Here is a 23,452-nt window from a genome sequence, read left to right as displayed (position 1 = left end):
TACGTCACTCACAAATTCCGATCGCGAAGCAACATGGGAAGCGCTGTACAGGATGCCAAGATGCCTTCCAAGGCCGCAGTGTAAGCAAACACGCATGCAATACGACAGAAGCCAATGCTGAGTCTATCTAGCGTGAAGGATGTCGACCTCAGTCAGATCTATTCCGAAAGCGTGGCAGCAAAGATCGTTCAAGTCGCGCAACGCGGTCTCAAGCAACAAGCTCCTTTACAATCATACCCACACACTGTACCCCAGATTGGCCCAGACGCCGGCCGATACGAAGAGCGGGAAGCAGATTTCTGGACCTGCGGCTTCTTCCCAGGATGTATATATGCCCTCCTCGAACGCTCGATACGATACCCACAGGCCATTGATGTGTCAGAACATGTACGGCCACAGATCCAAGACCAACTACTCAAGTTAGGACGCCACTATGGCGTCGCTATCAACCAGATGTCAGGTCGAACAGATACACACGATATGGGCTTCATTGTGCAGCCCGCGTTACAAAAAGATTGGGAGTTGACTGGCAACAAAGAGAGCCTACAATCCGTCGTCAACGCAGCATACGCGCTCGCATCGCGATACGACGACAGAGTGAAAGCGATTCGGAGTTGGGATGTTGCGATCAACGACCGTTACTCAATAACGGGCATGTCGACAAACTTCCTTGTCATCATAGATAGCATGTGCAGTAAGTCCTCGTCCACCCCTTCTCTTCCCTTACCCAACTCACCCATCCACTACAGATCTCGACCTCCTCTACTTCGTCGGCCACATCCAAAACGACCAAAAGCTAATCGACATCGCAACCCAACACGCCGACTCCATCATCCACGAAATTCTGCGACCAGACTTCTCCTCCTACCACCTCGTAAACTTCGACCCGCGGACCGGTCAACCACAAGCCAAGATGACGAATCAGGGTTGGAAAGACGATTCGACGTGGAGTCGAGGTCAAGCCTGGGCGATAATGGGTTTTGCGCAGACGTATTCGTGGACGAAGGATATCAAGTACTTGGCGACAGCGATCCAATGTGCAGAATACTTCTTGCGCAGATTGAAAGAAGGAGAGGGGAAGTGGCATCACCCCATGGTCCCGTGTTGGGATTTCGACGCGCCACAAGATCATCCTGAAGAACCGCTACGCGATGTCTCCGCAGGCGTGATAACAGCGAACGGTCTTCTTATCATCCACCAAGCACTCCAATCCCTCTCTTCAGCCACGGTATCGCAACTCCTTTCTAGCAACGCCACCAATTTCCTCGACATCGCGTTGCAGATCGTATCACAGACGCTAGATATGTCATACGACTCTGATCTCGCATCTTTTGAACTCCCCACTAAGAGCATGGTCAATGGGAATAGCGTTAACGGCGCAGCGGTAGCATCGGAGCTGAAGATCAAAGAGTCGGGTTTTGAGTGTATACTAAGGAACAGCACGACGAATTGGAACGAGCATGCGCATATGAAGTATGCAGATCATGGGTTGGTGTATGCGGATTACTATCTTTTGGAATTTGGGAATAAGCTTTTGAGGGCGGGGTTGCTGTGATGGGTGTTGGGATGAGTGGTGTTTGGCGAGGAATGCATGTTGAAGTGATGCAAGTCTGCGTTGTCTGCTTGTGGTTTTGATGTGCGTTTGCTGTGAGTGAGCATGTGTGAAGACGGCATCAAGGAAACTGGCATATGAGAAGAGCAGAATAGGTGAGCAACGAGCAAGAGTCAAAGAACGAGCGGTTGGATTTCTTTTGCGTGCGTGACGAAATGAGCGTGATGCGTAAGGCGTGGTAGTGTATATACAGCGATACCAAGCGAGCGTGGGTATGTATATGCAACAGCATAAAATGAGTGTGATAGTGCAAGTGTGCACAAACGTGAAGAGGACATGTACAAGAAAGATGAGCGGAAAAGTGCGCCGCAGCCAACAAACAGCAGGAACGATACCTAGCCGGCCATTGTCACTGGCTTACACAGTAACATACTCCATGATAACCGAAGTCACAACCGTAGTCTGCGGATCAGCGGGCGCGGTAGGTTCAGGCGCTTGCTCTGAGACGGCCGGTGCGCTAGAAACCTCGGGTGTAGGAGTAGGTGTAGATGAGATAGCCGGCGCGCTGGAGACCTCAGATGATGCCGCAGGTGTAGGCGTTGATACCGCAGGGGTCGAAGCACCCAGTGTCACATACTGCGTAATGACCGACTCCAAGAGCGTCGTTGCAATCTGGGGACCCGCACCACCAGCATCAGGCGCGACTTCCGGGACCGGAGCCTTCTTCCATACAAACTCGCCAGTTTCAGCGTCGTAAGATCCGCTCGACTGATCGGCAGGGAGAGTGGAGTTGGTGCCGTCGGGTCCAGGTCCGTTGTACACGGGCGGGTTGCCTTCGATGTCGTCTTTGTATTCGACATCGCCGTTCCAGGTCGGCACCTCGGTGTCGGACTCTGGGATGCTGACTGGCACGCTGAATACGGTGACGTTCAAGCCCTTAGGTGGCTTGTTTCGCGGGATCTCGCTGAAGTCCAGAGCTTGAATGCGCCAGCTGAACTTCTCCTTGAGGTAGGCTTGTACTGTCTCTTTGTCCAGGCTCTTGAGCTCGCCGGCCGCGTGTTTCTGTGCGAGCTTCTCCGTCAGGCCGATGTTGCCCGTAACGATGTTTGAGGAGCTCATTCGCGGAGAAGACAGGGTGGCGAGCTGACCAACATAGTTGGGGTCCGTAGGCCAGTCGATGGGGTTGGTGCTGGGCTCGCCAAGGAAGGCGCGAACGGCGTAGGAGACCTTGATGTCGGTCGGCATGTTGACTTCGCACTGCCAGTCGGTAGCCTGTACCGTGCGGTTGATGCTGTCTCCGCCTGGAGTCGGGAACGTCGCATTGACTGTCGCATTGGTCTCGCTCAGGCCTTGAGTATGGGCCTTGTACAACTGATTGATGGACGATGTCAGCGTCGCATTGCTGGGGTTGTTCTCGAGTTCGGGGTAGGTGTATCCAAAGGAGGTCCAGTTGCGGGAAGTGGTTGCAGTCCACATGTCGCCAAGGGCATTCATGTGGAACGGCGCGAGTGGCGAAGCAGTACCAAGAACGCTACCGCTGGCGACAGCGAATGAACCCATACGCTGCTCGGCGTCCTCGACCCAGGTGTCGGGGTAGCGAGTTTGGTACATAGATATGATCCGATCAATGTTACTACACACGATTAGCATTACTCTCAGCATTGCGTTCCGAGGACTTACCAGTGATGAAACCAGAAGATGGGGTCGAACGCCGAAACCTCCACTATGCCCATGTGACCCAATCCAAAGACGGTGTGCAGACCATCGTGTAGAGTCTCAAAGTTTCCGATCTTGCCACCGTTCGCCTTGTTGCTCACTTGGCTGAAGGGTTGGTACGTTGTCAACAACTTGTAGAGCATATCGCGGAGATTGGGCTGCTGTTTGCCAACTCGGTCGTTAACCTCGCTGTTACGGCTGGTGGCATTGGCAGCGTGGGGATCAGCTGGGTACCGAATAGTGTGGTTCCAGTACTTGAACTCAAACTCGCTCTACTTGTGTGTCAGCAGCCAAGTTCTTCAGGATGTTATCTTCCTCGCGGAGCGTAGACGTAAAGAATTGAGACGTACCAGGGGAGCGAAGTCATCATACTTCAGAGGGTGGAAGTCGTACTTGTACAGAGGGTTGGGGATATACCCTGTAGTCCCATTGGGAAACGTGACAGTAGCCGTGAGGCAACGCACGTTCTCAGGGATGACACCCTCTTCACTGTTTGGGGGATCCATCGCCCAGTCCCAGTAAGGAAGGCGAACTCGGTTTGCAATATCCAAGGCCTTGTTACGGGCTTCGCCGATGGGATACTCATTGGCAACCTCGACCGCGCGATCATGGAGAACCTGCTCGAATAGCGCGAGATAAGGTCGGTGCCATGGACCAAACATGCTGGACCCATGGGGACAGTATCCCATCATCTCATGACCAGCTGTCCCGTTCACATTGTCCCACTTCTGGAATGGCACTCCGTGTATCCCTAGAGATGTTAGTCAAGCCTCTGACAAGAACATTAATTCCATACCTGCGACCTGGAAGTAAGAGATCTTCTGATCCTGGTCCATAGCCTGGAAGCGAGCAAACGCTTGGATGAAGATATTCCATAACTCCGTGTCTTTCTGCAGCTCACGGAGTTCCTGTCGGGGGTGTACTCCAGTTCCTTGGACCCCGACAACACTGAAGTAGCTGTCGTCTGCCTTGGCAACTCCACATGAAGGGCCATTGGTAGAGTTGGACACAGCTTGTACGCTTGCCAGTAACGAGAGTGTGGTAGCCAGACCAGTGAAAGAAAAGAGTGATTTCATGTTGGCCAACCGGTAGCGAATGAAGATGATCGTCAAGACCTGAACGAATGGAAGCTGCAACAAGTTGCGAACGAAAAGAATGAATGTCACTAGGACTGAAAGAGAGACTGGGCAAGCGATGCTGTGATGGGATTCTGGATGGACATGATGCTGTATATAAGATGTCTGTGAAATGAACGGCTGGTGGCACAATCCACTGCCCCGCTACCTGTAAGTGACGTACCGCGTTGTAGTACCGGCACTTCATGCGTAAAACATCCACCAGCTGTCAAAAGGCAGGTGCAGCAGCGTGTACGCCGTTGTTGCTCGGCGCATCCTTGCATGCAGGACGATGTTCGAAACATGTTTGGTTTCTTCGCATGAACGTGCCAAGGACGGAGGAGCACGAGGTATGGATCATGAAGACAGACAAGCAGAGTCCTATAGACTATTTTCGAGCTTCGCTGGGGGTCCAGTACCGGTGTTCATGATCTCAGTATAATTGCGCTTGACCGTCCAGTTAATTACCCCGGCCAAGACGCAGCATAGACAGTTGAGTATCTTGGGGATGCCTTAGCCCCACCGGCTAGTCGAGAATCAAACATCGGCACGAGCAGGCCATCTTCGATCGGTGCAGTATACTGATTGTGGCTGTGGCGTGGGGAAGCTGTGTGATGTTGATTGTGTGAGATGGCAGGGCGGCGGCACAGACCACCACGGCATGGTGCGACGCTCACAGAGAGCAAATTGACGAGCAACCGAAATTCAGGCACCTATCAACTCGGATGTGACGGCCTAGAAGATCGATGCGATGAAACAATGTCGGCACGTAGCGATTGCTAACCGGCAAAAGTGGTGTTATCGCGATTTTGCGGGGGATGTGCTTCATACACTTTCCATAGTGTCGGGAGGCATGGAGTCATCGACATCACGCGCTGTGAAATTGCGTTTCGTGTCCTTGTGTTGTTTCGCCTGGCTGCTCTTTCTCTTTCTCGAACCCGCACTATCAGATGCGATGTGCAGTCTTGCCCACTTTTTGACTCTCTTGAACACTTCGATTACCGGCACCGGGAGCCCACCCAGCTGGGCAGCTGATACACCATTGCTTCTCGTCAAGACATCAATAGTCGTTCGAGCCCGTGTGATGGCCGGGTTCAGAGATTGGCCAAAGACGGTGTCACCGAACGATGTCAACGCAATGTTCCTCAGAAGCAGAATGTCGCCAACTTTGATGCTCTCTAGTGTCTGTAGCAGTTGGTTTTGAACGTGGTTCTGTTCGTTGTTGGACTCTCGGGGTGGGCGCAGCCAGAACGTGACCTTGAAGTCTGAGCGTGTATCATCCGCAACGATGATCTCCCATAGATTCATCTTGTATCCACCCTTGCGAACGAAGACTTCTTTCTGTTCCGGGGTCGCTGTCACAACGCATAAGAAGTTTGGTGTTGGAGTTTGCGGGTAGATCGCTCGTAGACGCTGTGCGCTAGGTAGCAATCCAAGAGGCGTGATACTCATTTTGGGCGCGACTTTGACGAGTAGTGTATGCTCATCGACTTTGCTAGGGCTATCAAAGTCCGATAGAGTAGTTCCGAAAGAAGTAGTCAAGAAGGACGAGGAGCTGACGCTCTTATCCGTTATACCGTCTGGTAGGACCTGAGACGACAGTAGCGTGTCGTGGAATATGAGCGAATGCTCAAGATAGCCAGGTGTGGCGATGGACGTATCCTCAAAGGCGATAGATGTATCCAAGTGGGTTGTATCCTCCTGTAAAAACGACGTATACCGGCTCACATTGGGCAGCGAAACATCTGATATGTCTTGACCTCGAACATTTCCTGGAAGAAAAGGTTGTGACCATCCAGTCTGGAGCCGAGGGTTCTTAAAAGGCAGTCCGCGCCATTTTAATGACGGCGTGGATTCATTTGCAGGTGTGGAAACACTTGTTGCTGCATCAAAGGGACGGCAATCCTCGACTGCCAAAAGTATGTCCTCGCTGAACTCTAGATGGTTGCGCAAAGGCGCTCCATTGAGCATCTTGAGCCGCATCTTACGCTACTGACGCGTCTACGCGTACGTGTTGGATCGACGCGTGCGCGATCGAAGTCATGGGAATAGCGTCGTTCTTCGAAGTATATTAGCGTAGGAGGAATGCGAGGGTTATGTGGAGCCGAGTAGAGAGCAGTCGGAGAATGTGAGGATGTCCGGGCCTCGTCCAACAAATCCGAAGCTGGAAGCATAATCGTCGCCTAATCAGATAACGCGAGGTCCGAAAGCCGAAGCAATTCACCGAGACAAGAAAAGCAACATAAGAGGCGGTCAGCTTCCGTCTAAACTCCCGTAAGGCTTCGACTTCGGCGATATTCGATAATTACTGTTCATTAGGCAACAACGGCCGTGAACGGGCGTGAAAGACATCATCCAGGTACCAACCACTCCGTAAGCGTCGGCGTCACCGCGCGCCCACATTCCGCGGCCTTGGCGATCTAATCGCCGCATCTGATATAAAGATACGCAATGGCACCATCCAAGACGCCCCACCGGCCGATAAACGCCTACCGAGTCCCTGCCATGTTGCGCAACCTGTCCTACAAGCTGACCTCAGCACTCTCGTCGTCGGAAGTCCCGACGTTGGCCAAGGACAGCGACGAATTCACCAAAGCGAAGAAGACGGAGGAGTTGTTCCCGACCACCGACCCCGCGGTAGATGGCGATGATTGCCTACATGACTGCGCCAGCTGCAGTGTCAAATACCCGCGCAAATTTGAGATTGATGAGACGGAAGAGCTGTATGGACACGTGAAGGGATGGAGTACGCATCTGATTGTTGCGACGGGCAAGACGGATTGGGTGCGCGATGTCGCAGACGAGAAGGGCAGCATCATGGAGGCGGTTGACCGGGGCGATGCAAAGCCTAGCAATGGGGTGAGTTTAGAAATATGCTACCGTCAGGTTGTGTCGAGTGCGAGCTAATTGGATATAGAAACTCATGTTATCCGCCTCTAATATGCCCGTCCCAGACCACTCCGATCACAGTTCCATGGTACTACTACTACCGTCATGGCAATTCATAGACAATGTCACGCCTGCGAACATCCCCGAACTTATCACCGACTACATCAACCCTGGTCCTACGAACAATACCCCATTGCGCTCATGGAAAACTGCCGCGCTACCACCTTCAGAAAAGCCGGAAGAGACTTCTTCCGCCGACGCCGACGCGCCCTCCTCCATACCCCCGTCGATACCCGCACCCCAACTCAAAGCCCGACCATGTCCACACAAATACCTCATCCTCATGTGCAGTCAAAAGACACGAGACGCACGTTGCGGCCAGTCAGCTCCTCTTCTACGAAAAGAGTTCGAGCGACTGCTCCGTCCATTGGGACTATACCGTGATCTACACGACGAGCGACCGGGCGGCGTAGGAATATACTTTATTAGCCACGTTGGAGGCCACAAGTTCTCGGCAAACGTCATGGTATACCGACATTCTTCAGTCGTCACACGGCCCGAGAGCACGAATGGCACTGCCAATGGACATACCAATGGCGCGGAGAAGCGACTCGCGGAGCTCAAGCTTGAAGATGATAATGGGCAGGAGGTTCTGCTGGATGCTAACAAGGAACAGGAGGCAGAGGGTAAGGGTGAGGCTGCGCAGTGTATATGGTTGGCGCGAGTGAAGCCTGAGGATTGTGAGAATATTATTAAGTACACGGTGCTGCAAGGGAAGGTGGTGAAGCCGGAAAGGCAACTGCGAGGTGGATTTGATCGGTGCAAACAGCTAGCTAGTTGGTAATCGATCGTGAAGCACTGCTGTATCCTCCAGCTCAGGCGCTGTCTGAGTCCCAGGCAACTCGTATGGTGTTTCCTCCACGTCCTCTGATGTAGTCCCACGACCCTCGTCGTTTGCACTTGCCGGCTTCTCGCTTTTGTTGCTATCTGGATGTCTCCGGCGAATCCAGTACATCGCGATGAATATGATGCCAACGATTGTTAAACCGCCCAAAACGCCGCCTATTATCGCACCCATATTGAGGGACTTGATTTCGGGATCGTTGATGGGAAACGACAGGCTGTCGCTGAAAGTCGCAGAGTAACTAGAAGTTGACGTTGCACTCGTTTGCTGAGACAGTAGAGGTGTATCGCTGGAGTCGGATTGGTCGACTGTTATGGTGACAGTCTTGAAGAGAGGCGGTATTATGACTGTAGAGTATGGTCCGGGACTAGGTGTAACGGTGACGGTCTTGAAGAGAGGTGGTATTATGACGGTAGAGTATGGTCCTGCGGATTCCGTTGCCCTTTCTGTCAATAATTCGCCGATGTTGGATGTTATTTTAAGCGTGCGGAGGCTTTCTGAAGTCGACTTAATCGGGGGCGTCCAGTAAGAGTAGGATTGCTTTTTATTGTTAGATTGTAGACCGGTAGCAAGATGACCAAAGTACATACCGTCTCCATCTCAGCTCGCCGTGGTTGGTCTCTCAATGGCTGCGAGTAGCTTCTACGAGCAAGAAGGGGGTATCTAAGACAACGTCAGTCAGGTAGAAGATTGCATAGTTCTGCTTCCTGTACACAGCCCCTTTCAATAAAAACGTCGATGTAACACTAGAATGCAGCATTGCGGTTGTGTCACTACCTGTATCAGCATGGTGCAGTGCAGCGCGTAGAAACTGCGCGAATGACTTAGCCAAAGGCTCCGTAGTACAGAATACGTACGTACTGGGGTATATACAAGGTTAGGCTCGATATGCAATGAATCACGCGCATACGGGAAGATACATGTTCAACTCGAACATAACATGGGGTATCATTTGTGGTATATCGCTTGACCATGCGTCTATGGTGTCTGTCTGTCGGCTTTATGTGGCCCGTGGTCTTCAAGATGGCAAGCAATTTTCGATCTTTCCAAGTATTGTGACTTCGCAGCGTGCTCCCCATCGATATGCTGAACATGGTCGACCTTGCTCGACGAGATTAGTTGAGCATTTCGGGCTGCCAACTCGTACTTAGTGTCCATAGAAGGGCTCCACGCGTGAGGATGGCAACTTCCTGTAGGGTCTTGATCACCACGAAAAAGCCGTGAGTGACTCTTGATACGCTTGTGATCACACGGCTTGTTGTATGTGCACATGCACGTCTCTCATCAGCCCGCGGCTTCCTTGACTTTGCCACCGGGATTGGGCGCTTCGTCGATGAACTGAGGTGGCGCAGTGTCGTCCAACATGAAGTTTGGCACGCCTGACGACTCTCCGATACCCTCAAAGTCGACCTCGTCACCTAGTGCCTCCAGCTCAGCATCCAACTCCGACTCATCCACATCTTCTGGCACGTCGTAGCTGCGGCTTATAGCGTCTTGTATATCGTTGCCCATATCCATGAGATCGGCCATCTCGTCTTGCAGCTTGTCGATCTTATCGATATTGACCTTGCCGTATTGCTTCCGTAGCTCTTTTGTCGTTGTCTTCATAGCGTCGATGGTAGTCATTGTGTTCTTGAGGTTGTCCTGCATCATGCCGGCCTGTTCCATGTTCCACGATTGCGCCTGAAGTTGGTCGCGCTGCGCTTCGTATTGCTTTCGCTGCTGGAGGACTTTGAGGGCTTTTTGCTTGATGGCGGTTTTGCCGGGGCCGTCGCGCATCTTGGCGAGCTTCTGCTGGTAGGTGGACAGCTCAGCATTGAGCTTGGCGAGCTTGACGTCGAGACTTTCGATGCGTGTGTCGACCTGAGCGCGTCAGTATTGGAAGGATGTTGCTTAATAGGTAGAGCCTACATTGGAGATGGCGCTGTTGAGCGTGGGCTTGGGCGCGGTGCTCTTTGCACCGAATAGGCGGTTCATACTGGTGGAGGGATATGTGGGTTGCCGGCCGGAGAGTCGCGATATGCAGCCGAGGGAAGAGGACAGGCGTGGAGTGTGTTGGCAGTGTGGGGTGAATGGCAGGCACCGAACGGTGGTCGTAGCTCCGGCAGTTCCCGCTAACGTCATCGATCGTCACGTGGGCGCTAACGATGCTGACCCTGAGATGCCCAAGCAGGATTGCCATACACTGGAGTGTCCCATGCTATGGCAATTGCCGACATTGACAAGCTAACAAAAGCAACCATAGTACATGGTGAAGCAATTCATTAACAGCTATCTACAAATGAGTCAAATGAACTTTCTCACAGGCGGATGCCGGCATGCGATGCTAGATGCAAGATGCACCAAACCATCACACTGTCGAAGGTCCTACATCACCTTGAAAAGCTCCAGCATGCGCGGTGTTCATGCCATCAGCACTAGCTCGCATGCTTATCTGGAGCAACTACTGGGTCCCAGACTTGTACCCAGATACAGCTGGTAGTCTTCTTCCAAAGTCGACACGTCCTGATTGATATCAGGGAGGTGCAAGTGATCTGCGGGCCTGGCACGCTATCCGTACTACGCAGCTTCTAGCCTTGCCTGTCACCACCAAACCCAACAATACCCACAACACTCCGACTCGGGAGACACAGACGTTTTCGCAGCCTGTATCTGTAACGACGCCGCGCAACAGTCGGTGCATGGGTTGATCTAGAGCCTCGCGCGCTTTTCGTTTGCCATTGCCTTCCCCGCGGCCTCGTTCGCCTAAGGTACCTGTCCCACCTGTGCAACACAGCCCAAGCCACGAACACGCGCCCTCTGTCTCACTCGAGTCGCTCTGCTAACCAGCCCGCCGCCGTGTCCAGCTCTGCACGGCGTGTCCTTCTATGACGCATTGGTCGCCGCAGTAAATCTACGCATGTGCCCCACGCTGCTGCACACGCTCTCGAGTGCCTCGCCCGACCCTTCCCCTGCCCCGCCCTTGTAGCCGCAAACCACCGCAACCACCATGTTTTGGCGCTTCGGCGGGTATGCGCAGCTGTCGTCGCTCGACAGCATCCTCGACAAGCCCGACGTCACCGTCGAGGAGCTGCTCGACGAGTCGGACCTCATACAGGAGCTCAAGCAGCAGAACTCGAAGCTGATAGAATACCTTCGCGATGAGAATGTCTTGGAACGCCTGCTGCGCTACGTTATCGCCGCCAGACCCGACCTGCCCCCCGACGACGACACCGGAGGAGAGCCTGCGCACGAAGCGAGGAGTCCCAGTCGGACGGGCTTCTTCGGCAAAGTCAGGGCGCGCTCGACATCCACCACCAAGTCCGATGCGGGCGATAGCGAAGAGACCAAGGAGGAGCGACAGCGCATGAAGTACGCCTATGTGTCGTGCGAGATCCTATCGTCCGAAGTATGGTCCATATCCGAGGCGGTCCTCGAGAACCAGGACACCTTGCGACAGTTCTGGGCCTACATCAAGCAGCCTGCGCCGCTCGACCCCGTCCAGGCTGGCTACTTCACCAAGGTCAACGAGTCGCTGCTCGACCGCAAGATGGAGGAGATGCTCGACTTCTTTAAGTCGTTGGACAATGTTGTAACAGACATGTTGCAGCACGTCGACTGCTCGGTCATCATGGACCTGCTGTTGAAGATCATCAGCCTGGAGAAGAGCGAGGGCGGACAGGGCATTGTTGACGTAAGTCGTCACGTACACGCTTGCTGGCATAACTAACAGACTCCAGTGGCTGCAACAACAGAACCTCGTCCCCCGCCTGATATCATTCCTCGCCCCCGATCAGTCGACTTCCACACAAACCTCAGCTGGCGACTTCCTCAAGGCTATCATCACGATATCCGCAAACGCTACCACGCAAGACCAGTCCGTTATCGGGCCTAACGAGCTTACGCGCCAGCTTGTCTCCGAACAATGTCTGAAACAGCTGATTGATTTTATGCTGCAAGGCGGCAACCCGCTCACAGTCGGTGTGGGTATCATCATCGAGGTTATCAGAAAGAACAACTCCGACTATGATTTGGAGAACCAGATTGGGCCGGTACCCAAGAACTCAGACCCCATCTACCTGGGAACACTGCTTCGCCAATTCGCCAACCACATCCCGCAGTTCATGGACCTGGTTAATAGCTCAAGCCAGATCGTGACACAGCGCGATGGCAGCACTACAAAGAAGAAGCGAGAGCTCAAGACAGCCTTTGGCGAGAAGATCGAACCGCTTGGATTTGATCGGTTCAAGACTTGTGAGCTGATGGCCGAGTTGCTGCACTGCAGTAACATGGCTCTGCTCAACGAACGGGGCAGCGAAGCTGAAGTCAGGAGGCGAGATGCCGAGCGGGAACGTCTCAAGGCTGACGGCAAATTGACTTCAGCGATTTCCGGCAACCCAGGCGATTTCTCCACCAGTGTTGATAGTCAAGGCTTCCACCACGCGCGCGCCCCATCTATGGACTCTCCTGCAGAGATAAAACCTCTGCATGTACAGAACAGTTCGGAAGACGACTTTGAAAAGGTTGTCGCGCCGGAAGTTGCCGTCGAGGAGGCCAAAGACACGGCAACGGAGAAAGAGCAGATTGGAGAGCCATTGGAGCCCTCGCCGAAGCTGCCGCCGAGAGATGCGCCACAGGAACCGTCCGCTGCCAAGACGGCAGGCGATGACGGCGAGTTTGTTGACGAGCCTTTGACACCACCCAAAGACGCTGCAGCACCTGCTGAGAAGCCTGCGTCTCCATCTAAGCCTGCAGATGATGCCGAGTCACCTACGTCAGCCGGCCTGAGTGCCAAGGTCGATGAGCTTGAACTGGATACTGACACCGTTATGAACGACCGCCAGGAACCGACAGAGCCTGCGAAGACCGAGAAGTCGGATGCCGATGTCAAAACCCCGCCATCTCTTCTCACACAGCAGCTCAACCAGACCTCGGATACCACCACCGCTGAACAATCTGAAAGCCTCTCACCCCATCCAGACGACAAACCAGCGCCACTGTTTGCGGGTAAGAACCGCAAAAGTGAGGCCGAACCAGCCAGCATCGACACCTCGCGCTTCACCGCACCAGTAGCAGGATCAGATCTTTCGGAGATAACTCCTATTGATGAGTCTCAGAGCGTGCGTTCGGTGGTATTCGGCAGTGCAGAGGATGCTGCCGGCTTCGAGATTGACATTGACGGTACGCCTGTTGTTGGCGACTTGCTGAAGATCACATTCGTTGAGAACAAAGTTGTACCAACGATACTGGTAAGTCCTCTCGATTTCTTTCAGTGATGTATGCTAACTTTTTCAGGACTTCTTCTTCCGCTTCCCGTGGAACAACTTCCTACATAACGTAGTATACGACGTCGTTCAGCAAGTCTTCAACGGCCAGATGGACCGTGGATATAACCGTCAGCTAGCGATTGACCTCTTCGACAACGGAGGCATTACCGAGCGCATTATCAAAGGACAGCAGGAGAGCGACAAATCGCACCAAGAAACGTCCATGCGACTAGGATACATGGGTCACCTCACCCTGATTGCAGAAGAGGTGTTGAAGTTTACAGAGCGACATACCGATGAAGTCTTGTCGCAGATGGTCCTAGAGAAGGTCCACGCTCAAGAGTGGGTGTATTATGTGGAGCATATTCTGGCCGAGACGCGAGAGCGCGACAACGCCATTCTCGGAGGCGTACGACCCGACATGAGCGTCGGGCCCAGACAAGCTGTGCTTAACGCCGTCAACGCAGCAAACAACAACTTTGGAGGCGACAGTGGCGGGCTCTCCAATGCAAGCCTTGCCAACAACGGAAACATAGGCCTCGACAGCATGGAGCTCACCAATGCTGGTGACACTGAGGGTGGTGGGTACACCTTCAGCGGAGGCTCCTTGCTTAGTGGCTTTACTAACTCGAGTGACGAAGAAGACGAAGACATGGACGATGTCGACACCGAGAGAGAGCGGGAACAACGACAGGGACCTGTCGACGACTCCGAACAAGTGGGTGAAATCTCATTTGACGATGCTGATATGGACTATCGATAAGTCCATGGCCCCGAGCATACACACTATACCACGAATGTTTCCCGCCCTTGGTGCGTTTCCTTTTCTTATACTTGTTTGTATCATGAGCGGGAACGGACAGACGGCTCGCATGCTAGATCTATGGGCCTATCATCATCCTTTCTGTACATACATTCCTTGCGCCATCCGACAGGGTGTATGATACATGTAGTAATACGCATCGTGAGATGTGGTTTCCTCTCATCTCCTTTGTGTGATGTACAACTGGATGATCGGGCTTCATTGATCTGGTATGGTGTCCTCTTTCCTCCTCGCTTCCATCTGCTTGTCTCCCCTTTGTTCACCCTTTCTCTGTAATTCTGATTTGCTTGCGTTCCATCTCCGCCCTAACGAGTCATCGTATCCTTCCATTGACCAGCTCCACTAACACATACTTACAGCCCAGCATCCCACCGCCCCTCCAGATCCCCCCATCGCGCGCCCGCCGCCAATTCGCCCTCCGCCTCGCCCAACGCAAAGCGCAACTCGAATCAACGCGCGAAGCAGAGGAAGACCCAGACGACCCTTCCGCCCCGAAAACTCAAGAACAAGAAGAACGCGAAGGACACCAGCGCTTCGCACGTATGTTCGAAGGCATCGAAGATTCTTCCGACGACGACAGTCTGCACAGTATTGAGGGTATGGGAGAGGACGAGGAGAGCATACTAGGCCGCATCGAAGTTGAGGGCCAGGAAGTGGGTAGGCGGAGTCCGATCAAAGTGGCTAGTCCCGAGAAAGTGAGTAGTCCGGAGTTGGAGCGGGGCCCGAGTGGTGGGGAGGGTAAGGAGGAGGAGAAGAGGGTTGTGGTTTAGTATGTTGTTGATGTGCTTATGAATGTGGTTGGTGGGTAAGGCGCGGGCTTTCATCAGCGGTATCGTTGATGTGTTGTTCTACGTCACTGTTGATGGGCATTGCGAGAATTCATGTAGGTTTACGCGATGGATTGGCATGATATATGTAGTAATGCATGGTTATGAGATACCCCCTTCGATCTATCTCTTGGGATATTGTACTTTACTTTAAGCTGAAGCAACCAATATAGCCGCAACATGATAATGTTGTTAGAAAAGTTTGCACTTTGATCTCGCGTTGTGTCAAAGACGAGACAGGTACGATATTGGCGAACAGTCCCTACCCAGATAGACGCACACGTCATGTGACTTGGCGACACGCTAAGTAGATCCTTAGCGCGTCCGTCATCCACCCTTCCCTACCATCAACACTCCACCTTAACATCCAAACCCACAACCACACCACCCAGCATGTCCACGCAACCCGCTCCACCCCGCCCTTCAAACGACCACCGCCGCACCTCTGGCGCACCCAAACGGCAATCCATCCTCCCAAAACCCTCCTCCATCTTCCTCGACACCACCGTCCTCATCGCCCAACACGCGCAAATCACCGGCACGCACCCCGTTACAATCGGCCCCAATACCGTTCTCCACCCACATAGCAAACTCAGCAGCGCAGTTGCACCCGTTGTCCTCGGCGAGGGCTGTGTGGTTTTCGAACGCGCGAAAGTAGGTGTCGGTATGGGTGCTGAGGGCGATGCGGAGGGGAAGAGGGGCAGTATGGCACCTCCTGCAAGGGGGAGTGGGAGTGTGAGGGAATCTATGCGCAGCGAGGGAACGGTGTTGGGTAGGAATGTGGTTGTTGATTCTGGGGCTGTGGTTGAGGCGGCGGAGGTGGGTGAGGGGAGTGTGGTTGAGGTTGGGGCTGTGCTGGGGAGGGGCAGTATTATTGGGAGGGTATGTATACTTTCCATGGTCTGGTCGCATTTGGGAAGATGGGCTAACATGTTTGTAGTACTGCACTATATCGGCTTCTTCGGTTATACCACCTTATACCCGCTTGCCAGATTATACGGTCGTGTATAGTGGGAATCAACAGAGGGTGGATCGGACGCTGCAGCTAAGACCGGAGCTTCTGGAGCAGAAGATGGCGGTGCATGCGAAACAGCTGGATATGTTTAAGAAGCTTATTCCCAATAATATTGCGAAGTGGTCTTGAGGGGAGGATGTACTCGGATCTTCGCGCTATCCTTCGGACTCCAGACGAGACGAGCTTCGACACAACGCCTCGACGACGTTCTTACACAATCCTCGGTCTATAGCAGCGACATCGGGGGTGAAGCATTCTTGGGCAGTGAAAGTAAGGGAATCCTACTGGACTCGGCGCTGGTTGCCTTGTGAAAGCTATGGATAGTCATAGCAGAAGCAATGGCAGCAGTCTTTCACCGACTAGTGGGCCCTCTGGGACTATACAATCTCCTCTCTGATTGTATATGTACGAGGCACCTCCACCGTTCACGACAAGAACCACCACACCATTTAGCTCTACCGCCATTCGCATTCAACCAGCACCGGCACCGGCACCAGCATTGCGACCAACAATGCCTCTCTACGACTCCAAAGCAGCCTTCCTCGCTTCGGACATGAAGGCATGTCCCATGCCGCCCTCCGACCCCTCTTGTCCTATCTGTCGCGAGGACCTCCAGCCTCACGAGCCAGAAGCCTTATCCACGGTTCCCTCAGGCGAAGCCACACAGAACGTCACCCCCACCCCTGACAGCTCCGCCGATAACAATGATAACATTGTTACCGCCACTGCCCTCACCGTCGATGCCCACGCCCTACTCGCTGAACCACCTGTAGACCGCTCACCCGTCAGGGAAGACCACCCGCCAGTCAAGGAAGACCACTCCCCCGTCAAGGTCACCTGTTGCAACAACATCTTCGGCCGCGATTGTCTGGAATCCTGGCTCACCAGGGCAAACAGCTGTCCATTCTGCCGCGCCGAGTTCTTCCCATCGCGGACTGTACCAACCGGAAGATGGTTCAACTGGTTTGCTCGGGGCATGGAGGCTCGAATCGACGTGGGGTTGGAGGCAGCGAGAGCTCGATCTGGAGAGGGCATGCAGGCGGCGCATGCTCGATACACAGAGATGATGGATCGCATTACACTCACACACGTAGGAAATCTGCGTGCACAGATGATGCTGGAGGAGACAGTGCTACAGCGTACGTTTGAGGCTCTGCAGCAGGCGAGCCCGGATGTGGAATTGGCGGACCAGGATGACGCTGAGGATGAGTCTGAGTTGTCCTTCGAGACCGAGTCGGAGGATGAGTCTGATTCAATGCCCGAGCTAGAGCCGTTGGATGAAATGGAAGGGTACCACTCGGAGTCTGGGTCTGTTCTGAGCGAAGATGAGGATGACGAGTCTGAGTTTGAGGATGGAGATGAGGATAGCGGTGATGAGGACGGTGGGGGCGATGGACCCCCGGAGGGACCTGGATCTGGAGGCGCGGTTTGTGTTGAGTGCGCTCATACAGGTGCTTCAGTGCGAGCCTAGAGTGGCGTCGCTGGAATAACGAGTGTAATGGAAGGTTTCGATAGGCTGGAAAAGCTGATATATACATTTTTCCTGGTTGTGTTTCTTATAGTCATCCATAAATAACCATGTCGAAGTAGCACTTGCTTCAACTATTACAAGCCCAGCATCTATTACACTCATACCCTGACTTTGCACATCTACCTCTACCAACGTACGTATCCGGCTATGACCAACTGGGATAGCTTGAAACATCGTGGTATCCAACGATCCAACAGCTGGTCATAGCCGGATACGTACGTTGGTAGAGATAGACGTACCTATCCGACTACACCACATCTCCCACAATCACCGTCCTAACCCTACGCCATCCCAACTTATTGCCACCGAAACGCATCCCCCGGAATAAAGAAATTAGCATCCTCAAACGTGATAACACGATCCATATCCAGAAAATGACTATCCATGAACGCATCCGACAGATTAAGCAGAGACTGGTCTTGAGTGCTATGCTGGTTCCCCGTTGCGCTAGCATTACCGTACGGAGCGAGCGATGGGCCAGATACCGGGACTCCGTTTCCGGGCTGTTGATACTGCTGTAATGGGGTGTGGCTCGGGTAAGTAGCTGATACTTGCGGAGACGCGTATATCGGAGGTGGCGGCTGTCCGGATGGCGATATCGCGTGTGCGCTTGGGAGGCGCGGGTGGTGTTGCTCGTAGTTGCTGGGAGAGGGGATGGTTGTGTTCCGGGTTATGTCTGGAGGCGGGATGCGTCGCGGACTGAGGGTTGAGTGTGAACTTGTGAAGCTGTTGGTGCGTCCGTGGCTCCTCATTAAAGAACGTTCATGCGCAAGGCTTCTGGAACGCGCTTGTGGTGTTGCTGCGTAAGTTGGACTGGCGTAGTTTTGTGGGTCGAGGGTCAGGCCGTTGTGGTCGTAAAAGTCGAAGCGGAAATTTGCGTCGCTCTGACAGGCTTCGAGGAGTCGTATGAGGTGGTTTGCGTATATAGCTGCTTGGTTGTTTGGTTTCGGATCGTCTGTGCCTTTCCCTTTCCATCTTGCGGCCATTTCCTCGAGATTGTGGATTAGACGGTGGAATTCTGATCGTAGAGGTTTGCGGGTGGCTTGGTGTTCGAAGAGTAGTGCTTTGGCGGCGATGAAGGCGCAGAATGAGAATTGGACGTTGACAAAGGGTATGGGCGTATGGGTGAGAAATTTGTCGACGATGTTTGAAGTTTCTACTGCGGCAAGCTCGCACGTCTGGGCACTGCATTCTTTTGGTAATGCGACGAAGTCGTTCCATCCGCGGGGCGGATATCCGATTGGGTGATGTAGTAATATCATCGAGGTATTATGCGTAATGTGTGCTAATGTTAGATTAGGATCCATGTCGACCACAGTCCTGTCTGACGAGATGTTGGAATCCTTCCACCTGGGTGGCAAGAAGATCTTCCACTGCACAAGTCTCAAATCCAGCTCCTTGAAGCGTGTCAGCCAACTGACTGCATGCTCCTTGTCTTGCCAGTTGATCCTTTGTTGAAGGAAGAATGTCGTCACTTGACTCAAGCTCTCGGTTGCTTCGACACAGTATGCGAATGCGCCTAGCTTGGAAGCATCGATGTAGCCGTTGGCGGAATTGGGGCTGGCTCCTGGGGGCAAGTGGTCGACTCCTGGGTCTTCTTCGTTGTATTGTGCGGGCACATTTGCCAGTGAGCGCCCAATGCGAGCGGCAGCCTTGTTCCAGATGCCGAAGTAGGGTGTGGTTACCGGCTCTTCTCTGGTGAAGAAACCGCCGTCTGCCGGTAACCGACGGTGCACGTCATCTGCTGTAAGACTGGTGTTCCATCCTGTAGACACCGAACAATATCGATCGAGCAGAAATATGATCCAGAACAATCTTCGTCGCTCTTCCAACTCCGTCCAGTCGTTTGAGGGCTTCACCAACCGCACAGGCGTCATAAGTGATCCCGACTGCGATGTTGATGGCTCAGTAGTAAGTTGGAGATAGTCTATAGTCCTCGTGAGCGATCCGATCAGCGGCCACGCTCTTTGTGTTTGACCATCATTGAGAAGATCAAAGACTAGGAAGATGAGGGCCTGCAGGCTTTCGATGGTGACATTGCGCATCGCATGCGTTTCCACAATCATCCGGGAGACCCTCGTCTGCTGAAGGATCTGATCGTTATCCAGGTATAGTACGTTGGGTTCCATGTGTCGCAGAGCAACGGCGACCAGAGCATGAAGGACCAACACATGGCCTGGATCCTGGCAACCTTGGCGCACTCGCGTTTGGAGTCTAGCCTTATGGATATACGGAATCCAATGATGGAACGAGACACAGAAAAAGTCTGCGACCTTCTCGAGCAGTGGTTGAGATGGCAAATGGTGCGCGATATCAACATCTTCGAAGGGGAAAAGCCAACTCTCAGCAATTGGCATTTCGAATCTTCGTTTGAGAGGATTGGACACGCCGTTCTCTTCTTCGGAAGCTCTGGAGCCATCCTCTGCGGCTTGGTGGTTGTGGCTATAATCGGGAGTAGGCGCGACATACGGCGCGTGTTCCTCGACACGAGGTGCGCGTTCTTTTGCAGCAATGGGGCTTTCATGCGCGACGGCATGGCCATTCGCCGCGGTATCATCGTCTCTATACCGTGGCCGAATGTTTCCCGCATCATCTAGCAGTATCCTCTCAAGAAAGGCTGCGGAGCGTAAGATTGAGTTCATCGTAGAAGGAGTACCACATACCGACGCGGCGGGTCAACGCCTCAACAGCTCCGGGCTTAAGCCCAGGTTTGTTCTTTGGCTGATAAACACATTCAGAGGCTATGGCACATTAGCGACGCAAGATAGCGACGCGAGATAGCGCCAATTGACAGAAAAACTCACACAGCCTCAAGCAATGCGAGCACGAGGGTGTCTCGCGCGAGCATCGCAGCTTGCGTTGCTTGCAGCTAACGCACGCGGGCGTGTCACCGCCCACCGAGACGGGACCGTCGTCCTCGCCTGCCTGGCTACCATTGCCAACCGAGTAATTGGTCCACCCAGCCGACATCAGCACGACATCGCAAAAGCGCTGATCAAGAAGAAGCAAATGTGGAGGATGCAGCGAGCGGCGGGCATCGGGATAAATCGATAATTACTCCACACGCGGGCCCCGCGCGGTCTAACCCTCCTTTCGGCTGATCACCATCACTCCACCCCGGAAGCCACCCGATTTCATCAATACGGGACGGGAGCCTATGGCGATACGCGGTAGCGATATATCTTTCGGATGCGCTACCTATTGAGGCTTGGGTGTAAAGAGGCACGAACTGTCTTTTGCACCCATTGGTGCCGCCCAGGGCGGATCATACCGTAGAACCACCAGACTTACGAGACTATGGAACATGTAGAGCTGCGGTTGCATGGCCTCCATTTGAGAAAACTACCAGGGCTTGTATCACGCAACAGAGGCTTCTAATAACGCTCAGCCCATCATGCCTCCACTAAACGGTTTCTCAAACAACCCGTTCAAGACCCACGCCGACTTCAAAACCGCATCAATAGCACTCCTTCGCGCACTGAAGCCATATCAATCACCCCATGGCGCCCGAATCAAACTCCCATTATCAACCGGTACCCATTTCGACGATGTCGCGGCCCAGCTTGAAGGCTACGCCCGGCCGCTATGGGCAGTCGGTGCGCTGATGCACTCGAACATTATGTCTAAAGACGAGTACGAAGAGCTCATCAAACCCTACGCCATAGGCCTGGCCAATGGCACCAACCCACATCACGAAGAGTACTGGGGCCCCGTCGTATTACGCGATCAACGAATGGTGGAAATGGAGATCATCTCGTTCGCGCTGCTATCAGCTCCAGAGACCATGTTCCATTCGCAGTCTGAAGAAGCGAAGAGGAATATCACGGAGTGGCTGGGGACTATCAATGGCAAAGACTTCCCCACGACAAACTGGCTGTGGTTTCGGGTCATGACTAACTTGGCGTTGATCAAAGTATGCGGCGTACCCAAAGAGCATGTTCTCGATGCGATGAAAGCGGATTTGGATCTCATGGAGCAGTTCTACCGAGGAGATGGCTGGGCGGCAGATGGTATCTGGAGCGACGAAGGACGACAAGCAGACTACTATTCCGGCAGCTTTGCAATCCAATTCTCGCAGCTTATCTATGCGAAGATGGCACAGGATCTGGATCCAGAGCGGTGTGAGAGGTTTCGGGGTAGAGCGAAGGAATTTGCAGTGTCTTTCTGGCGGTACTTCGACACGAACGGTATGTCGAATACCTACCGCAGACACCCAACACTAACTAACGCACTCTAGGTGCCGCTATACCCTTCGGCCGCAGTCTAACATACCGTTTCGCATTCGCTGGATTCTGGTCCGCCGTCGCTTTCGCCGAGCTCGAGCTCCCGAAACCACTCTACGACTGGGGCGTGATCAAAGGCCTTTTGCTCCGGCACTTCCGCTGGTGGAGCAAGAAAGACGACATGTTCAACATCGACGGCACTCTGACAATCGGCTTTACCTACCCCAACATGTACATGAGCGAGGACTACAACAGCCCGCAATCTCCCTACTGGGCCATGAAATCTTTCCTAGCGCTAGGACTGCAGGAAGACCACCCGTTCTGGACTGCGGAGGAGAAGCCTTTACCCAGCGGGGAAGTGGCAGTAATGCCAGTTAAACCGGCTATGCATATCCTCTCCAACCGGCCAAACCATCATTTCCTCCTTTCCATGGGCCAATTTTGTCCTTGGCCGCTCAAAGCCACAGAAGCCAAGTATGGAAAATACGCTTACTCATCGCACTTTGGTTTCAGTGTGCCTACTGGCACCTTGATACAGCAAATCGCACCAGACAGTACGCTCGCAGTGAGTAAAGATGGCGGGAAGACATGGCGGGTACCATGGAAGGTCACAAACCACCGCTTTGCTACTGCGCGATTGATGCGCAACGACGAATTTATAGAAGACATACCGTGCCTGACGAGCACTTCGAAGCCCTGGGCCGACGCCGATATAACGGTACAAACACACATCGTAGCTCCTTGCTCGCGCTGGCCAGATTGGTATCTCCGCTGGCACCGCCTCACCAACAACGGGTCTAGTGTTATCAATATCCAGGCCGTTCAAGGTGGTTTTGCGATCCAAGGCCGCGGCGATAAGCACGGCGAAGTCTTACCAACACACGCACATAGCTCTGAGTTCTCCATCCAAGCAAGTCGTAGCAACGCATCTTTCCCGCAAGGCACGGTAACAACTCAGGACTCAACACTCATCTGCTCCAACGCCGGCGCCAGCGGCATCGCTGCCCTCGATTCACACAGCACCGACCTTTCAACGATGAAAACGTATGCGGAAGTCCTGAAACCGGATGCGAATACGAATTTGATGTGGCAGCGTACACTTATACCCGCTATTAGGAACGAGTTGAGCATCCCGCCAAATACAGGAGGACAATTAGCTTCTGAGTTTGGCAGCGCGGTGTTTGCTCTGGCTAGGACGAGTGATAGAGAGGAGCGGTACGTGGGCTTGGAGCATAGTGAGTTGTGGGGTGATGTACCAGTACTGGATACTGGGAGAGGAAAGCAGAGGGATGGGGAGTGGTATATTAAGCTTGAGTAGATATGCGACAGGCTAGCAAATGCATATGATTTTGTCTGTGATCAGTTAGCTGGGCAGGATATAGAGACGTTATGTGACTTACCATACAAACCCTAGTCACAGCCTTTGGCCGACAAAATATCAGTAATAGGAGAGTCGAAGGCTGAACGTAGGTCTGAGCAGCACAAGAGCATGTGCCAGACGCGAACAATTTTTGAAACATATTCTAGTATTCAATCTAGCAAAATAAAGACCCGCAAGCCAAGCTAATCGTGCAAATGTGATAATCGGTATATCTTCCTCCATTCCCCAAT

At 53.2% G+C, this 23,452-nt stretch overlaps 10 protein-coding genes across 10 annotated transcripts; 6 read left to right on the top strand and 4 right to left on the bottom strand.

Annotated features, from left to right (window-relative positions):
* Positions 1-33: 33 nt before the first annotated feature.
* On the top strand, positions 34-1,555 carry J4E85_000917 (uncharacterized protein; the record flags this gene model as incomplete). Its single annotated transcript, XM_051465206.1, has 3 exons — positions 34-80; positions 132-694; positions 750-1,555. 3 exons carry the CDS (start codon positions 34-36, stop codon positions 1,553-1,555), a joined length of 1,416 nt encoding a protein of 471 aa, XP_051331727.1.
* A 414-nt stretch (positions 1,556-1,969) lies between these two features.
* Positions 1,970-4,344, bottom strand: J4E85_000916 (uncharacterized protein; the record flags this gene model as incomplete). The annotated part of the gene is made up of 4 exons (XM_051465205.1): positions 1,970-3,185; positions 3,233-3,540; positions 3,619-4,019; positions 4,065-4,344. The coding sequence occupies 4 exons, from the start codon at positions 4,342-4,344 to the stop codon at positions 1,970-1,972; spliced, it is 2,205 nt and encodes a 734-aa protein (XP_051331726.1).
* An 864-nt stretch (positions 4,345-5,208) lies between these two features.
* On the bottom strand, positions 5,209-5,835 carry J4E85_000915 (uncharacterized protein; the record flags this gene model as incomplete). The annotated part of the gene is made up of 1 exon (XM_051465204.1): positions 5,209-5,835. The coding sequence occupies one exon, from the start codon at positions 5,833-5,835 to the stop codon at positions 5,209-5,211; it is 627 nt and encodes a 208-aa protein (XP_051331725.1).
* Positions 5,836-6,834: 999 nt separating this feature from the next.
* J4E85_000914 (uncharacterized protein) lies at positions 6,835-8,116 on the top strand (the record flags this gene model as incomplete). The annotated part of the gene is made up of 2 exons (XM_051465203.1): positions 6,835-7,242; positions 7,301-8,116. 2 exons carry the CDS (start codon positions 6,835-6,837, stop codon positions 8,114-8,116), a joined length of 1,224 nt encoding a protein of 407 aa, XP_051331724.1.
* A 1,344-nt stretch (positions 8,117-9,460) lies between these two features.
* Positions 9,461-10,153, bottom strand: J4E85_000913 (uncharacterized protein; the record flags this gene model as incomplete). Its single annotated transcript, XM_051465202.1, has 2 exons — positions 9,461-10,039; positions 10,088-10,153. The coding sequence occupies 2 exons, from the start codon at positions 10,151-10,153 to the stop codon at positions 9,461-9,463; spliced, it is 645 nt and encodes a 214-aa protein (XP_051331723.1).
* Positions 10,154-11,165: 1,012 nt separating this feature from the next.
* Positions 11,166-15,015, top strand: J4E85_000912 (uncharacterized protein; the record flags this gene model as incomplete). Its single annotated transcript, XM_051465201.1, has 4 exons — positions 11,166-11,849; positions 11,896-13,404; positions 13,451-14,140; positions 14,605-15,015. 4 exons carry the CDS (start codon positions 11,166-11,168, stop codon positions 15,013-15,015), a joined length of 3,294 nt encoding a protein of 1,097 aa, XP_051331722.1.
* Positions 15,016-15,465: 450 nt separating this feature from the next.
* On the top strand, positions 15,466-16,216 carry J4E85_000911 (uncharacterized protein; the record flags this gene model as incomplete). The annotated part of the gene is made up of 2 exons (XM_051465200.1): positions 15,466-15,954; positions 16,097-16,216. The coding sequence occupies 2 exons, from the start codon at positions 15,466-15,468 to the stop codon at positions 16,214-16,216; spliced, it is 609 nt and encodes a 202-aa protein (XP_051331721.1).
* Positions 16,217-16,598: 382 nt separating this feature from the next.
* J4E85_000910 (uncharacterized protein) lies at positions 16,599-17,558 on the top strand (the record flags this gene model as incomplete). The annotated part of the gene is made up of 1 exon (XM_051465199.1): positions 16,599-17,558. One exon carries the CDS (start codon positions 16,599-16,601, stop codon positions 17,556-17,558), a length of 960 nt encoding a protein of 319 aa, XP_051331720.1.
* Positions 17,559-17,914: 356 nt separating this feature from the next.
* Positions 17,915-20,260, bottom strand: J4E85_000909 (uncharacterized protein; the record flags this gene model as incomplete). Its single annotated transcript, XM_051465198.1, has 2 exons — positions 17,915-18,162; positions 18,433-20,260. 2 exons carry the CDS (start codon positions 20,258-20,260, stop codon positions 17,915-17,917), a joined length of 2,076 nt encoding a protein of 691 aa, XP_051331719.1.
* Positions 20,261-21,012: 752 nt separating this feature from the next.
* J4E85_000908 (uncharacterized protein) lies at positions 21,013-23,159 on the top strand (the record flags this gene model as incomplete). The annotated part of the gene is made up of 2 exons (XM_051465197.1): positions 21,013-21,805; positions 21,856-23,159. The coding sequence occupies 2 exons, from the start codon at positions 21,013-21,015 to the stop codon at positions 23,157-23,159; spliced, it is 2,097 nt and encodes a 698-aa protein (XP_051331718.1).
* Positions 23,160-23,452: the final 293 nt, after the last annotated feature.

The sequence above is a fragment of the Alternaria conjuncta genome, assembly GCF_024043145.1.
Source record: "Alternaria conjuncta strain BMP 0040 chromosome Unknown scaffold_1, whole genome shotgun sequence".
Taxonomy (NCBI): domain Eukaryota; kingdom Fungi; phylum Ascomycota; class Dothideomycetes; order Pleosporales; family Pleosporaceae; genus Alternaria; species Alternaria conjuncta.
Note: the sequence above shows the minus strand (reverse complement) of the source record. Positions and strands in the feature narration are given on the sequence as shown.